Consider the following 16,721-nt stretch of genomic DNA (forward strand, 5'->3'; position numbering starts at 1 on the left):
GGTGGGGACGCCTGTGCTGGGACACCCAAGATGGCGGCTCGGGTCGGGCGCCGCGCTGTGACCTTCCCAAGATGGCGGAGCGCAAGCCGCAGTACGCACCTGTACACCCAACATGGCGCCGCGCTGTGACCTTCCCAAGATGGCGGAGCGCAAGCCGCAGTACGCACCTGTACACCCAACATGGCGCCGCGTGGGGACCTCCCCAACATGGCGGGCCACACGCACACTGACGCGCCCAAGATGGCGGCCGCCATTGTCCGCCACACTCTGACCGTCCCGTTATGGCGGCTCACGGGCGCGTCCCGCAGCCGTACACCAAGATGGCCGCTGGAGTACGGCCATGCTGCTTCTGTACCCCCAAAGCGCCTGCGCCGGCAGGGGCGGGGCTCGCGGCGGCGCAACCACTCGGGGGGCAGCGTTGGGCGGAAGCGCGCGTTGCCGCGGCAACCGGCGCCGGAAGTGCGGGCGGCCCGTCCCGTTGCGCGGCGTCGAGCAGCGCGGGGTGTGAATTGGGGTAAAAACGGGGGTTTTGGGGTGCGGGGGGGCGGGGCCGTGACCCCCCCTCACCGAGCCCCCCCCCGCAGGCCGCGCCATGGCCGAGCTTCACCTCATCGGGCAGATCGTGGGCGGCAGCGGCTTCGAGCAGCGGCGGCTGTTCTGCACGTGGGGGCTGCACGCGGGTGAGGGGGGGCGGGGCGGCTGTTCTGCACGTGGGGGCTGCACGCGGGTGAGGGGGGGCGGGGCGGCTGTTCTGCACGTGGGGGCTGCACGCGGGTGAGGGGGCGGGGGGCGTGGGGGGGGGGACACGGGGGGCGACGGGGCGTGACCAGGTGACCGGGAGTGACCCGGGAGGTACATGGGGGTGACCGGGAGTGACCGGGGGACACGGGGGGGCGGGACACGCGGTGACACGCGGGTGAGGGGACGCGGGGGGGGCGGGGGACACGGGGGGGCGGGACACGCGGTGACTGGGGAGTGACCGGGAGTGACCCGGGAGGGACACGAGGGTGACCGGGAGTGACCCGGGGGACACGGGGTGTGACTGGGCGTGACCAGGTGAGTGGGCGTGACCAGGTGAGTGGGCGTGACCAGGTGACACGGGGGGGACCGGGGGGGGAACCCAGGAGGGACATGGGGGTGACCGGGAGTGACCGGGGGACACGGGGTGACCGGGGGTGACTGGGGGTGACCGGGGGACACGGGGGGACACGGGGTGACCGGGGTGACCGGGGGTGACTGGGGGACATGGGGACACCGGGGGACACGGGGTGACCGGGGGACACGGGGGCAGACAGGGTGACCGGGGTGACCAGGGGACATGGGGACACACGGGGTGACCGGGGGACACGGGGTGACCGGGGTGACTGGGGGTGACCAGGGGACATGGGGACACGGGGACACGGCGCCGGTCTGGCTCAGGGGGCGCCTGGCAGCTGCTGTCGGGGCTGCGCTTGGGGCAGACGGGGTGACCGGGGTGACTGGGGGTGACATGGGGACACGGGGTGACCGGGGTGACTGGGGGTGACATGGGGACACGGGGTGACCGGGGGTGACATGGGGACATGGGGACATGGGGACACACGGGGTGACCGGGGCAGACGGGGTGACTGGGGGTGACATGGGGACACACGGGGTGACCGGGGTGACATGGGGACATGGGGACACGGCGCCGGTCCCGCGCAGGGGGCGCCTGGCAGCTGCTGTCGGGGCGGCGCTCGGGGCAGACGCAGGTGGACGAGCCCCAGGCCGGGGACGTGGCCTTTTGGTGCCACCCGCTCGACGTGCACTTGGCCACCAAGGGCCTGCAAGGTACCCCCCCCGTCCCCACCCCCGTGTCCCTGTGTCCCCGTGTCCCTGTGTCCCCATGGCCCTGTGTCCCTGTGTCCCCGTGTCCCCGTGTCCCCGTGTCCCTGTGTCCCTCATCCCCATGGCCCTGTCCCCCCATGGCCCTGTGTCCCCCTGTCCCCGTGTCCCCGTGTCCCCGTGTCCCCGTGTCCCTGTGTCCCCGTGTCCCCGTGTCCCCGTGTCCCTGTGTCCCCATGGCCCTGTCCGCCTGTCCCCCCGTGTTCCTCTCCCCCCGTGTCCCTGTGTCCCTAATCCCTGTCCCCCACTGTCCCTGTGTCCCTGACCTCCTGTCCCCCGACCCGTCTGTCCCCACCCTGTCCCTCTCCTGTGTCCCTGTCCCCCCATGTCCCTCTCCCCATGTCCCTGTCCCTCTGTCCCCATGTCCCTGACCCCCTGTCCCCATGTCCCTGTCCCCATGTTCCTGACCCTTCGTCCCCCCATGTCCCTGTCCCCATGTCCCTGTCCCCATGTTCCTGATCACCTGTCCCCCCATGTCCCTGGCTCCCTTGTCCCCCTGTGTCCCCCCTCATGTTCCTGTCACCCCCATGTCCCTGACACCCATGTCCCCATGTCCCCCCATGTCCCCGTGTCCCCGTGTCCCCCCATGTCCCCCCCATGTCCCCATGTCCCCCATGTCCCCGTGTCCCCATGTCCCCGTGTCCCCGACCGTGTCCCGTGTCCCCAGGGTGGCCGCAGCTGCACGTGCAGGTGTGGCACCAGGACGGCTTCGGCCGCGGTGCTGGGCTACGGGCTCTGTGTCCCTGTGTCCCCCCATGTCCCCATGTCCCCGTGTCCCTGACCCCCATGTCCCCGTGTCCCCGTGTCCCCGTGTCCCTGACCCCCATGTCCCTGTGTCCCCATGTCCCCGTGTCCCTGTCACCCCCATGTCCCTGTGTCCCCATGTCCCCGTGTCCCCATGTCCCCGTGTCCCCATGTCCCTGTGTCCCTGACCCCCATGTCCCATGTCCCCAGGGTGGCCGCAGCTGCACGTCCAGGTGTGGCACCAGGACGGCTTCGGCCGCGGTGCTGGGCTACGGGCTCTGTGTCCCCCCATGTCCCCGTGTCCCCATGTCCCCGTGTCCCTGTCACCCCCGTGTCCCCATGTCCCCATGTCCCCGTGTCCCCATGTCCCCGTGTCCCTGACCCCCATGTCCCATGTCCCCAGGGTGGCCGCAGCTGCATGTCCAGGTGTGGCACCAGGACGGCTTCGGCCGCGGTGCTGGGCTACGGGCTCTGTGTCCCTGTCACCCCCGTGTCCCCATGTCCCCGTGTCCCTGACCCCCATGTCCCCGTGTCCCCATGTCCCCGTGTCCCTGACCCCCATGTCCCATGTCCCCAGGGTGGCCGCAGCTGCATGTCCAGGTGTGGCACCAGGACGGCTTCGGCCGCGGTGCTGGGCTACGGGCTCTGTGTCCCTGTCACCCCCGTGTCCCCATGTCCCCGTGTCCCTGACCCCCATGTCCCCGTGTCCCCATGTCCCCGTGTCCCTGACCCCCATGTCCCGTGTCCCCAGGGTGGCCGCAGCTGCACGTCCAGGTGTGGCACCAGGACGGCTTCGGCCGCGCCGCGGTGCTGGGCTACGGCAGCTGCCACGTGCCGGCCGCCCCCGGCTGCCACGCGCTGTCCTGCGTCACCTGGCGCCCGCGCGGCTCGTGGCGCGAGCGGCTGCGCCGGCGCCTGCTGGGGGGGGGGCCCCAGCTCCGCGTGCCCCCCGAGGCCGCGGGCGCCGGCGAGCGGTTCCGGCTGCGCACCGAGGCCGCCGGCACCGTGCACCTGCAGCTGGGGGTGCTGCTGCGGCACTTCGGCCGCTTCGGCGTCCAGTGCTGAGCGGCCCGGGACCCCCGGATGGGACCCCCCGGATGGGACCCCCAGGACCCCCCGGATGGGACCCCCAGGACACCGGGACCCCCAGGACACTGGGACCCCCCGGATGGGACCCCCAGGACACTGGGACCCCCAGCACGGGACACCCGGAACCCCCTGGATGGGACCCCCCGGATGGGACCCCAGGACACCGGGACCCCCCGGATGGGACCCCCTGGATGGGACCCCCAGGACACCGGGACCCCCAGGACACCGGGACCCCCCGGATGGGACACCGGGACCCCCCCAGGACACAACACCGGGACCCCCCGGATGGGACACCTGAGACACCCCGACCCCCCGGATAGGACCCCCCTGGACCCCCAGGATGGGACACCGGGGTCCCCAAGGATGGGACACCTGAGACCCCCCAGAACGGGACACCGGGGTCCCCAAGGATGGGACACCAGGACCCCCCAGGATGGGACACCTGGGACCCCCCGGATGGGACACTGGGGTCCCCAAGGATGGGACACCTGAGACCCCCAGGATGGGACACCTGGGACCCCCAGGATGGGACACTGGGGACCCCAGGACCCCCCGGATGGGACACTGGGGTCCCCAAGGATGGGACACCTGACACCCCCAGGACCGGACACTGGGGACCCCAGGACCCCCCAGGACAGGACACCAGGGTCCCCAAGGATGGGACACCCAGGACCCCCCAGATGGGACACCGGGGTCCCCAAGGATGGGACACCTGACACCCCCAGGACCGGACACTGGGGACCCCCAGGATGTGACACTGTCCCCCCCAGGATGTGACACTTGTCCCCCCCCAGGGTGTCACACTTGTCCCCCCCCAGGGTGTCACACTTGTCCCCCCAGGACAGGACACCGGGGTCCCCCTGTCATTGTCCCGTCCATTGCGTCCCCCTGTCCATCCCTCCCCTGGCTGGGGGGTCGCTGTGGGGACCCCCTGTGTCCCCCCCATAAAGCTCTTCTGACAGCAGCTTTGGTTCCCGGTCACTTGGGGTGTCACCCGTGTCCCCCCGTCCCCGCGGGGGGGGAGGAAACGGCCCAGACGTCTGGGCCTGCGGGGGGCGGGGAGGCGCCCGGACGCCTGGGTCCTTCGGGGGGGTCCCTCGGGGGGGTCCCAGACGCCGGGTCACTCTGGGGGTCCCACCAGGGGGTTCCCGGACGCCTGGGTCCTTCTGGGGGTCCCTCTGGGGGTCTCTCCGGGGGGGGCCCGGACGCCTGGGTCCCTCTGGGGGTCTCTTGGGGGGGTCCCGGACGCCTGGGTCCCTCTGGGGGTCCTTCTGGAGGGGGTCCCTCCGGGGGACCCGGACGCCTGGGTCCTTCTGGGGAGGGGGGGTCCCTCTGGGGGTCCTTCCAGGGGGTACCGGATGCCTGGGTCCCTCCGGGGGGGTCCCTCCTTGGGGGGGGTCCCGGACGCCTGGGTCCCCGCGGGTCCCCCCGGCCGTGACTCAGTTTCCCGTTCCCGCCGGGCGGAAGGGGGGGCGGCCCCGTCCCCCCCGCGGCGTTTCCTGGGTGGGGCCGCCCCGTTCCGGCCGCGCCGCGCGGGGAGCGGGACGGACACACGGACACGGACGGCGGGACGGACACTCGGGCAGGGACCGGCGGGGGGGGGCGGTTTTTTTGGAGGGGGGGGGGGTGTCCCCGCTTTGGGGGCCGGTTTCCCGCTGCGGGGGGGGGGGGGGCATCCCCGTTTTGGGGGGTGTGTCGTTTGTTTGGGGCGTCCCGGTTTGGGGGCTCCGGTTCGGAGCGGGTGCCCCCGCTTTGGGGGGGCCCTCGGTGTTTGGGGGGTTGTCTCGGTTCGGGGGGTCGCGGTTTGGGGGGTCGCAGTTTGGGGGTTTATCTCGGTTTTTAGGGGGTTCTCTCAGTTCGGGGGGTCCCGCTTTCGGGTGTCCCCGTTTTGGGGGAGCACCCCGGTTTGGGGCCGGTGTCCCCTTTGGGGGGGGCACCTCGTTTTTTAGCGGCTTATCTCGCTTTTGGGGGGGTCATCCCAGTTTTGGGGTGTGTATCCCCATTCAGGGGGTCTATCCCAGTCCAGGGGGGTCTATCCTGGTCCAGGGGGGTCTATCCAAGTTCAGGGGTCTATCCCGGTCCAGGGGGGGGTCTATCCCAGTCCAGGGGGTCTATCCTGGTCCAGGGGGGGTCTATCCAAGTTCAGGGGTCTATCCCGGTCCAGGGGGGTTACCCCAGGTCAGGGGTCTATCCAAGTTCAGGAGTCTATCCCAGTCCAGGGGGTCTGTCCAAGTTCAAGGGGGGTCTATCCTGGTCCAGCGGGGTTACCCCAGTTCAAGGGCTTGTCCCCCCATTCCAGGGCCCGTCCCTGGTTTGGGGGCGCCATTCCCATTTTGGGGGCCTGTTCCCGTTTTGGGGGCCCATCCCCGGTTTGGGGACACTCTCCCCATTTTGGGGGTGCTCTCCCTGTTCTGAGGGGCCTGTTCCCGGTTTAGGGGCGCATTCCTGTTTCGGGGGCGCCGTTCCTGGTTTAGGGGGCCCGTTCCGGGTTTGAGGGGCCCGTTCCCATTTTGGGGGCCCATTCCCAGTTTGGGGACACTCTCCCCATTTTGGGGGTGCTCTCCCTGTTTTGAGGGGCCCGTTCCTGTTTGAGGGGCCCATTCCCGGTTTGGGGGCGCTCTCCCTGGTTTGGGGTTCCGTTCCCGGTTTGAGGGGCCCATTCCCAGTTTGGGGGCGCTGTTCCTGGTTTAGGGGGCCCATTCCTGGTTTAGGGGGCCCGTTCCCATTTTGGGGGCCCGTTCCTGGTTTAGGGGGCCTGTTCCCGGTTTGAGGGGCCTGTTCCCAGTTTGGGGGCGCTCTCCCCATTTTGAGGGTCCATTCCTGGTTTGGGGCGATGCGGCGGCGGATCGCGGTGCGGATCGCGGTGCGGATCGCGGTGCAGCTGGCGGTGCTGAGCGCGGTGCTGGGCGCCGCGGGCGCGCTGTCCACGTGCCGCTCGCTGGACCTGGAGGCGGCGCGGCGCAAGCGCATCGAGGCGGTGCGGGGCCAGATCCTGAGCAAGCTGCGGCTGCCGGCGCCCCCCCCGGGCGACGCGCCCCCCCGCGCGCTGCCCGAGGACGTGCGCGCGCTCTACAACAGCACCCGCGAGCGGCTGCAGCAGCGCCAGCGCCTGCGCGCCCCCCCGGACCCCGACGACTACTACGCCAAGGAGCTGCACCGCTTCGACATGGAGCCCCCCGGCGACGGTGAGCGCCGGACACGGGGTCCCCAGAGCCCGGACATGGGGTCCCTATATCCTGGACACGGGGTCCCCATAGCCCGGACGCCTGGGTCCCTTATATCCCGGACGCCTGGGTCCCTTATATCCCGGCCGTCACTCCGCTCCAGAGTGAACACCGTCCCATTGGGGGGGTCCCGGGGCCGTCACTCCGCTCCAGAGTGAACGCCGTCCCATTGGGGAGGTCCCAGGGCCGTCATTCCGCTCCAGAGTGAACGCCGTCCCATGGGGGGGTCCCGGGGCCGTCATTCCGCTCCAGAGTGAACGCCGTCCCATTAGGGGGGTCCCGGGGCCGTCACTCCGCTCCAGAGTGAACGCCGTCCCGCGGGTCCCGGGGCCGTCATTCCGCTCCAGAGTGAACGCCGTCCCATGGGGCGGGTCCCGGGGCCGTCATTCCGCTCCAGAGTGAACGCCGTCCCATTGGGGGGGTCCCGGGTCCCGGGGCCGTCATTCCGCTCCAGAGTGAACGCCGTCCCGCGGGTCCCATGGGGGGTTCCCAGGGCCGTCACTCCGCTCCAGAGTGAACGCCGTCCCATTGGGGGGGTCCCGGGGCCGTCATTCCGCTCCAGAGTGAACGCCGTCCCATTGGGGGGTTCCCGGGGCCGTCACTCCGCTCCAGAGTGAACGCCGTCCCATTGGGGGGGTCCCGGGGCCATCATTCCACTCCAGAGTGAACGCCGTCCCGCGGGTCCCATGGGGGGGTCCCGGGGCCGTCACTCCGCTCCAGAGTGAACGCCGTCCCGCGGGTCCCGGGGCCGTCACTCCGCTCCAGAGTGAACGCCGTCCCGTCCCGCAGGGCCGCTGTCCCGCTGGAGCCCCACGGCGCGCAGCGTGTTCTTCGTGTTCAACGCGTCGCGGCTGCGGGCGCAGCTCGGGCACCGCGCGCTGCTGCACCGCGCCGAGCTCCGCATGCTGCGCCAGCGCGGCGCCCACGGCGTCCCCGAGCAGCGCCTCGAGCTCTACCAGGTGACACGGGACACGGGACATGTGGGGACATGGGACACGCATGGGGACACGGGATGTGGGAAATGGGATATGGGTGGGGACATGGGAGACGTGTGGGGACATGGGACATGGGACATGCGTGGGGACACGGGGGCACTGGGACACGTGTGGGGACATGGGACATGTGTGGGGACATGGGACATGTGGGGACATGGGACATGCGTGGGGACACGGGGGCAATGGGACACGCATGGGGACATGGGACATGTGGGGACATGGGACACGCGTGGGGATGGGGACACACGTGGGGACATGGGACATGTGAGGATACAGGACATGTGGGGACATGGGATACACGTGGGGACACGGGACATGCGTGGGGACATGGGGGAAATGGGGCATGGGTGGGGACATGGGACATGTGGGACATGGGACACACGTGGGGACATGGGACATGTGAGGATACAGGACATGTGGGGACATGGGACACACGTGGGGACATGGGACATGTGGGACATGGGACATGGGGGGACGGGGACACGCATGGGGACATGGGTGACATGGGGGGGTGGGGTCCCTGGTGCCACAGGTGACACGGGTGACACGGGTGACACGGGGGGGGTTGGGGTCCCAGGTGCCACGGGGGTGCCAGGTGCCACGGGTGACACGGGTGACACGGTGACACGGGTGCCACGGGTGACACGGGTGACACGGTGACACGGTGACACGGGTGCCACGGGTGCCACGGGTGCCACGGTGACACGGGTGACACGGTGACACGGGTGCCACGTGGCAGGGCTTCGGGAACGCGTCGTGGCGCTACCTGCAGGGCCGCGCGGTGGCGGTGACGCCGGAGGACGAGTGGCTGTGGTTCGACGTCACCGACACGGTGCAGCAGTGGCTCGGCGACACCGGTGAGCGTCACCCGCTGTCACCCGCTGCCACCCACTGTCAGCCCATTGTCACCCTGTTTTCACCCCTTGTCACCCCACTGTCACCCCATTGTCACCCATTGTCAACCCCTTGTCACGCCATTGTCACCCCACTGTCACCTATTCTCACCCCATTGTCACCCCACTGTCATCCCGTTGTCACCCATTGTCACCCATTCTCATCCCATTGTCACCCCCTTGTCACCCCTTGTCAATCCCCTGTCACCCCATTGTCACCCTGTTGTCACCCCACTGTCACCCATTGTCACCCCACTGTCACCCCACTGTCACCCATTGTCACCCCACTGTCACCCTACTGTAACCCCATTGTCACCCCGTTGTCACCCCGTTGCACCCCGCTGTCACCCCGTTGTCACCCTGTTGTCACCCCCTTATCACTCCCTGGGACTCCCCATTGTCACCCCGCTATCACTGCGTTGTCACCCTGTTGTCACCCTGTTGTCACCCCATTGCCACCCACTGTCACCCCATTGCCACCCCATTGCCACCCACTGTCACCCGTTGTCCCCCGTTGTCACCCGAACCGCCCTGTCCCCAGAGCCCCTCGGCGTCTTCAAGCTGAGCGTCCACTGTCCCTGCGACGAGGGACCCGAGGACATGCGCGTCACCATCGAAGGTACCGGGGACCCCCGTGGCCCCGAGCGTCCCCAACGTCCCCGAGCGTCCCCAACGTCCCCAGAGTGTCCCCAATGTCCCCAGAGTGTCCCCAACGTCCCCGCAGCGTCCCCAATGTCCCCAGAGTGTCCCCAATGTCCCCAGAGTATCCCCATTGACTCCACAGCGTTCCCAATGTCCCCACAGCGTCCCCAATGTCCCCAGAGTGTCCCCATTGTCCCCACAGCGTGCCCATTGTCCCCACAGTGTCCCCAATGTCCCCACAGCATCCCAAATGTCCCCACAGTGTCCCCATTGTCCCCATAGTGTCCCCAATGTCCCCACAGCATCCCAAATGTCCCCAGAGTGTCCCCAATGTCCCCACAGCCTCCCAAATGTCCCCATTGTCCCCATGTCCCCAGGGTTCGAGCGGCAGCGGGGGGACCTGCAGGGCCTGGGGGTGTCACCAATGTGTCCCCATTGTCCCCAATGTGTCCCCAATGTCCCCAATGTGTCCCCAGGGTTCGAGCGGCAGTGGGGGGACCTGCAGGGGCTGGGGGTGTCCCGGGGTGTCCCCATGTCCCCAGTGTGTCCCCAATGTGTCCCCATGTCCCCAGGGTTCGAGCGGCAGCGGGGGGACCTGCAGGGGCTGGGGGTGTCCCCATGTCCCCAATGTGTCCCCATTGTCCCCATGTCCCCAGGGTTCGAGCGGCAGTGGGGGGACCTGCAGGGCCTGGGGGTGTCCCGGGGTGTCCCCGTGTCCCCAATGTGTCCCCATTGTCCCCAATGTGTCCCCAATGTGTCCCCATGTCCCCAATGTGTCCCCATGTCCCCAGGGTTCGAGCGGCAGCGGGGGGACCTGCAGGGGCTGGGGGTGTCCCGGGGTGTCCCCATGTCCCCAGTGTGTCCCCATTGTCCCCAATGTGTCCCCATGTCCCCAGGGTTCGAGCGGCAGCGGGGGGACCTGCAGGGGCTGGGGGTGTCCCGGGGTGTCCCCGTGTCCCCAGTGTGTCCCCATGTCCCCAGGGTTCGAGCGGCAGCGGGGGGACCTGCAGGGGCTGTCGCGGCGCCGGCGCCGGCTGCCGCACGTGCTGGCGATGGCGCTGCCGCCCGAGCGCGCCAACCAGCTGCACAGCGACCGGCGGCGCCGCGCGCTCGACGCCGACTTCTGCTTCGGGTACGGCCCCGGGACGGGGGGGGGACCCCAAAACACGGGGGGGGGGGACCACAGACCCGGGGGGACCCCAAAACGGGGGAGGGAACCACAAACCTGGGGGGGGACCCACAGACCAGCTGCACAGTGACCGGTGGCAACCGGTGACTTCTGCTTCGGGTACGGCCCCCGGGACACCATGTTTTGGGGGTTCCCCCGGGGTTTTGGGGTCCCCCTGGGATTTGGGGGTTCCCGCACCCCCCCCCCCCCCCATGACCCCTCCATGCCCCCCCAGCTCCGACGAGCGCAGCTGCTGCTGGTGATCCCCCTGTTCCCCCATGTTTTGGGGGTTCCCCCCGGGGTTTTGGGGTCCCCCCCGGATTTGGGGGTTCCCCATGACCCCCCCCCCCCCGGTCTGACGAGTGCAGCTGCTGCTGTGGCCCCTGTACATGCATCTGGGGGGTTTGGGGTTCCCCCTGGACTTTGGGGGTTCCCCCTGGGGTTTTGGGGTCCCCCCGGGTTTTGGGGTTCCCGTGACCCCCCCGTGCCCCCCAGGTCTGACGAGCACAGCTGCTGCGTGCACCCCCTGTACATCGATCCGGGGGGTTTGGGGATCCCCCTGTTCCCCCATGTTTTGGGGGTTCCCCCGGGGTTTTGGGGTCCCCCCGGGTTTTGGGGTTCCCGTGACCCCCCCGTGCCCCCCAGGTCTGACGAGCACAGCTGCTGCGTGCGCCCCCTGTACATCCATCCCAGGGGGTTGTTGTGGATCCCCCTGTTCCGCCATGTTTCAGGGGTTTCCCCCCGGGGTTTTGGGGTCCCCCCGGGTTTTGGGGTTCCCGTGACCCCCCCGTGCCCCCCAGGTCTGACGAGCACAGCTGCTGCGTGCGCCCCCTGTACATCGATCCGGGGGGTTTGGGGATCCCCCTGTTCCCCCATGTTTTGGGGGTTCCCCCGGGGTTTTGGGGTCCCCCCGGGTTTTGGGGTTCCCGTGACCCCCCCGTGCCCCCCAGGTCTGACGAGCACAGCTGCTGCGTGCGCCCCCTGTACATCGACTTCCGGCGGGACCTGCACTGGAAGTGGATCCACGAGCCGCGCGGGTACATGGCCAACGTGTGCCTGGGCCCCTGCCCCTTCCTCTGGAGCGCGGACACGCAGCACAGCAAGGTGGGGACCCCAAAACCGGGGTCATGGGGTCATGGGGACATTGGGGGACATGGGGACATGGGGGGACATGGGGACATTGGGGGACATGGGGACATTGGGACATTGGGGGCATGGGGACATTGGGGACAACGTGTGCCTGGGCCCCTGCCCCTTCCTCTGGAGCGCGGACACGCAGCACAGCAAGGTGGGGGGGACCCCAAAACCGGGGTCATGGGGACATGGGGACATGGGGGGTCATGGTAATGTGGGGGTCATGGGGACATTGGGGGGGTCATGGGGATGTGGGGGTCATGGGGACATTGGGGGACATGGGGACATTGGGGACAGCGTGTGCCTGGGCCCCTGCCCCTTCCTCTGGAGCGCGGACACGCAGCACAGCAAGGTGGGGACCCCAAAACCGGGGTCATGGGGTCATGGGGACATGGGGGGACATGGGGACATGGGGGGACATGGGGACATTGGGGGTCATGGGGACGTGGGGGTCATGGGGACATTGGCGGGGTCATGGGGACATTGGGGTGCGGGGTCATGGGGACATTGGGGGTCATGGGGACATTGGGGTGCGGGGTCATGGGGACATTGTGGGGGGTCACGTGGACACTGGGGGTCATGGAGACATTCGGTGGTCATGGGGACATTGGGGGTCATGGGGATATTGGGGGGCATTGGGGGCTCGTGGGGACACGGGGGGACATGGGGGCTTATGGGGACATGGGGGGTCATGGGGACACAGGGGGACATGGGGACATTGGGGCCCATGGGGACATTGGGGGTCATGGGGACATTGGGGGTCATGGGGACATGGGGGTGACATCGAGGTGACATGGGGGGGCTCTTCGTGGGGGTGTCACGGGGTCTGGGGGGGCCAATAGTGTCAGAGCGCCCATGGATATTGTGGGGGGCATTTTCAGTGCAGGGACCCCCTGACATGGGGGTGTCCCCAGAGGGTCCCTCACGGGGTGGGGGTCTCTGACCCGTGTTCCCCGGGGGTCTCTCTGACCCCTGTTTTCCCGGGGGGGTCTCTAACCCCTGTTTTCTGGGGGGGGTCCAGGTCTTAGCCCTGTACACGCAGCACAACCCGGGGGGGGCGGCCGCCCCCTGCTGCGTCCCCCAGGCCCTCGACCCCCTCCCCATCGTTTACTACGTCGGGCGCCGCGCGCGCGTCGAGCAGCTCTCGGACATGGTGGTGCGGGCCTGCAAGTGCAGCTGAGCCCCCCCGGGACCCCCCGGGACCCCCCCAGGACCACCCTGGACTGGACCCCCCCCCAAACCCCCGGACATGGTGGTGCGGGCCTGCAAGTGCAGCTGAGCCCCCCCGGGACCCCCCCGGACCCCCCCGGACCCCCCCGGGACATGGGGACCCCCCCGGGACACCCCCCAGGACCACCCCGGACTGGACCCCCCCCAAACCCCCGGACATGGTGGTGCGGGCCTGCAAGTGCAGCTGAGCCCCCCCGGGACCCCCCCGGACCCCCCCGGGACCCCCCCAGGACCACCCCGGGACATGGGGACCCCCCCCAGGACCACCCTGGACTGGACCCCCCCAAACCCCCGGACATGGTGGTGAGGGCCTGCAAGTGCAGCTGAGCCCCCCCAGGACCCCCCCGGGACATGGGGACCCCCTGGACCCCCCCAGACCCCCCCGGACATGGGGACCCCCCCCCCCTCAGACCCCCTTGGACTCACCCAGACACGGGGACCCCCCCTCAGGACCCCTCCGGACATGGGGACCCCCCCCCAGACCCCCCGAACCCCAACCCCCCTCCAGACACAGGACCCCCCCCCCCGGACATGGGACCCCCCCCCGGGACATCTGGAAACAGCCCCCCTGGAAAAACAAAAAAGAACTATTTAATTTGGAGGAGGTTCTGGTTTAATCGGGGGGGATCATTGATCCGGGGGGGGTCTTTCATTAGTGGGGGGGTCGCTAATCGAGGGGGGGGGCGGCGCTGGGCTCCTCGGCGTCGAAGTATCGCTCCTCGGCGTCCCGCGCCTCGGCCTCCAGGTCGTCCATCTCGGGGTTCTCGTCCACCTGGCTGGGGGGGCGGGGGGGGGTTTTTGGGGGGCTCGGGGTGTGGGGGGGGGTCTGGGGCGGGTGTTTTTTTGGGGGGGGGGTCACCTGTAGTCGAAGTCGGGCTCCTCCCCATCCAGGAAGCGCTGGTACATGAGCGCCAGGAACTCGCGGCGCAGCCGCGGCCGCTCGCCCGCGGGGGGGTCGGCGGAGTCGTCTGGGGGGGGCGGAGGGGGTTACCCCCCCCCGGGGCATTGGGGACCCCCCCCATTATTGGGGACCCCACTGGATTATTGGGGCCACCCCAGTTATTGGGGACCCCCCCTGGATTATTGGGACCCCCCTGGGTTATTGGAGACCTCCTGGGTTATTTGGGACAGCTTGGATTATTGGGGACCCCCCCATTATAGTGGACCCCACTGCATTATTGGGGCCACCCCCGGTTATTGGGGACCCCCCCAGGTCATCGGGGACCCCCCCATTATTGGGGACCCCACTGGATTATTGGGGCCACCCCCAGTTATTGGGGACCCCCCCAGGTCATTGGGGCCACCCCTGGTTATTGGGGAACCCCCCCACGTCATTGGGGACCCCACTGGATTATTGGGGCCACCCCTGGTTATTGGGGACACCTCCTGGGTTATTGGGGACCCCCCTCGTTATTGGGACCCCCCCACATCATTGGGGACCCCCCCATTATTGTGGACCCCACTGGATTATTGGGGCCACCCCCGGTTATTGGGGAACCCCCCTGGGTTATTGGGGACCCCTCCTGGTTATTGGGACCCCCCCCCGCCACGGTTATTGGGGAAACCCTGGTTATTGGGGACCCCCCCGGTTATTGGGGAACACCCCATTATTGGGGACCCCCTGGTTATTGGGGCTCCCCCTGGTCATTGGGGACTCCCCCATTATTGGGGACCCCCCTGGGTCATTGGGGACCCACCTGGTTATTTGGGCTCCCCCCCAGTTATTGGGGACCCCCTGGTTATTGGGGAACCCCCCTGGTTATTGGGGATCCCCCCGGGATCATTGGGGACCCCCCCACACTTACTGGGGACCCCCCCCGGATTATTGGGGACCCCCCCCCGGTTATTGGGGACACTCCTGGATTTTTTGAGCCCCCTCGGTCATCACAGACCTCCCCAATTATTGGGACCCCCCTGGATTATTGGGGACCCCCCTGGGTTATTGGTGACCCCCCCCAGCTATTGGGATCCTCCTGGGTTATTGGGGACCCCCCCAGTTATTGGGATCCCCCTGGGTTATTGGGGACCCCCTGGATTATTGGGACCCCCCCCGGGATTATTGGGCACCTCCCCCGGGTTTTTGCCCCCCCCCCTTTTTTTGGGGACCCCCCCCTTTTTTGGGGACCCCCCCCCATTTGGGCCCCCCCCACCTGAGCTCTCGTCGTCCGGCTCCGGCTCCGGCTCCGGCTCCGGCTCCAGCGCGTTGAGCAGCAGCTGCGCCAGCGAGGGGGGGCCCGGGGGGGGCTCCCCCGGGGGGGGGCTCTGGGGGTCCCCCGGGGGGGTCTCGGGGTCCCCCCCCCCCCCCGAAGCGGCCGATGTAGCGCTGGTACAGCCGGGGGGCGCGCGAGCGCAGCTCCCGCTCGCTGAAGTACCGGCCCTCTGGGGGGGGGGACACCCCAAATCAGCGGGGGGGGCACCCCAAATCAGCGGGGGGGGCACCCCAAATCAGCGGGGGGGCACCCCAAAAAACTCGGGGGGCCCCAAAGGCTGAAGGAGAAGGGGGGCGGGGCTCAAAACCCATAGGAAATGGGGGAACCCAAAGGGGAATAAGGGGGAACCCCCCCAAAGAAAAAGGGGAGTAAGGGGACCCCAAATACTTGGGGGGGGCCCCAAAAAACTCGGGGGGGGGGGGGGCAAAAATCTTGGGGGTCCCCAAAGCCAGAGAAGAGGGGGGGGGGGCTCAAAACCCCATAGGAAATGGGGGAACCCAAAGGGGAATAAGGGGGAACCCCCCCCCCCCAAAGAAAAAGGGGAATAAGGGGACCCCAAAAACTCAGGGGGGGACCCAGTGAGATATTGGGGACCCCCCCAAGACATCAGGGACCCCCCCAGCAATATGTGGGACCCCCCATGATATCAGGACCCCCCCAAGATATTGGGGAACCCCCCCAAGACATCAGGACCCACAGGGATACTGGGGACCCCCCCCAAGATATTGGGGACCCCCCCCATGGTATCAGGGACCCCCAGGACATTAGGGACCCCCCCCATGATATCAGGACCCCCCTGAGAATATTGGGGACCCCTCCCCAGGACATCAGGACCCCCCCCATGATATCAGGACCCCCCCTGAGAATATTGGGGACCCCTCCCCAGGACATCAGGACCCCCCCAAGATATTGGGGAACCCCCCCAAGACATCAGGACCCCACAGGGATACTGGGGACCCCCCCAAGATATTGGGGACCCCCCCCCCCCAAGATATGGGGAACCCCCCATGATATCAGGACCCCCCCAGGGATATTGGGGACCCCCCCAAGATATTGGGGGACCCCCCCATGGTATCAGGACCCCCCCTGAGAATATTGGGGACCCCTCCCCAGGACATCAGGACCCCCCCAAGATATTGGGGACCCCCCCATGGTATCAGGGACCCCCCAGGACATTAGGGACCCCCCATGATATCAGGACCCCCCCAAGATATTGGAGACCCCCCCAAGATATCAGGGACCCCCCAGGACATCAGGAGGACCCCCCCCCCCAAGATATGGGCAACCCCCCCATAATATCAGGACCCCCCCAGGGATACTGGGGACCCCCCCCAGGACATCAGGACCCCCCCAAGATATTGGGGACCCCCGCCCATGGTATCAGGGACCCCCCAGGACATTAGGGACCCCCCCCAGGACATCAGGACCCCCCCATGATATCAGGACCCCCCCACGTTATCGGGACCCCCCCCCCCCGTTCCCCCCCCCGTTCCCCCCCACCTCGGATCAGGCGCCGCAGCGCCGCGAAC

At 68.6% G+C, this 16,721-nt stretch overlaps 2 protein-coding genes across 3 annotated transcripts; both read left to right on the forward strand.

The window, feature by feature from the left end:
• The first annotated feature begins 384 nt into the window (after window positions 1-384).
• B9D2 (B9 domain containing 2) lies at window positions 385-4,660 on the forward strand. The gene is made up of 4 exons (XM_082077608.1): window positions 385-514; window positions 585-680; window positions 1,684-1,809; window positions 3,359-4,660. Exons 2-4 carry the CDS (start codon window positions 593-595, stop codon window positions 3,670-3,672), a joined length of 528 nt encoding a protein of 175 aa, XP_081933734.1. The 5' UTR covers window positions 385-514; window positions 585-592; the 3' UTR covers window positions 3,673-4,660.
• A 1,221-nt stretch (window positions 4,661-5,881) lies between these two features.
• On the forward strand, window positions 5,882-13,338 carry TGFB1 (transforming growth factor beta 1). 2 transcript variants are annotated; one of them, XM_082077606.1, is made up of 8 exons: window positions 5,882-6,881; window positions 7,710-7,879; window positions 8,655-8,772; window positions 9,350-9,427; window positions 10,432-10,582; window positions 11,569-11,722; window positions 12,774-12,933; window positions 13,044-13,338. In XM_082077606.1, the coding sequence occupies exons 1-7, from the start codon at window positions 6,530-6,532 to the stop codon at window positions 12,930-12,932; spliced, it is 1,182 nt and encodes a 393-aa protein (XP_081933732.1). In that variant the 5' UTR covers window positions 5,882-6,529; the 3' UTR covers window position 12,933; window positions 13,044-13,338. The 2 variants fall into 2 exon arrangements, with proteins under 2 accessions (XP_081933732.1, XP_081933733.1); XM_082077607.1 differs by lacking the exon at window positions 13,044-13,338 and having other exon boundaries at window positions 5,882-6,251; window positions 6,508-6,881; window positions 12,774-13,012.
• Window positions 13,339-16,721: the final 3,383 nt, after the last annotated feature.

This window comes from Streptopelia decaocto, assembly GCF_964273445.1.
Source record: "Streptopelia decaocto genome assembly, contig: HAP1_SCAFFOLD_1827, whole genome shotgun sequence".
Classification (NCBI taxonomy): Eukaryota; Metazoa; Chordata; class Aves; order Columbiformes; family Columbidae; genus Streptopelia; species Streptopelia decaocto.

Excerpts from the sequence above, each read along its gene's own strand:
- B9D2 (XM_082077608.1), top strand. The coding sequence starts at position 593 with ATGGCCGAGCTTCACCTCATCGGGCAGATCGTGGGCGGCAGCGGCTTC. Across the intron at positions 681-1,683 it reads CACGTGGGGGCTGCACGCGG|GGGGCGCCTGGCAGCTGCTG; the intron begins GTGAGGGGGGGC and ends GGTCCCGCGCAG. Across the intron at positions 1,810-3,358 it reads GGCCACCAAGGGCCTGCAAG|GGTGGCCGCAGCTGCACGTC; the intron begins GTACCCCCCCCG and ends CCGTGTCCCCAG.
- TGFB1 (XM_082077606.1), top strand. The coding sequence starts at position 6,530 with ATGCGGCGGCGGATCGCGGTGCGGATCGCGGTGCGGATCGCGGTGCAG. Across the intron at positions 6,882-7,709 it reads CATGGAGCCCCCCGGCGACG|GGCCGCTGTCCCGCTGGAGC; the intron begins GTGAGCGCCGGA and ends CCCGTCCCGCAG. Across the intron at positions 9,428-10,431 it reads CATGCGCGTCACCATCGAAG|GGTTCGAGCGGCAGCGGGGG; the intron begins GTACCGGGGACC and ends CCATGTCCCCAG.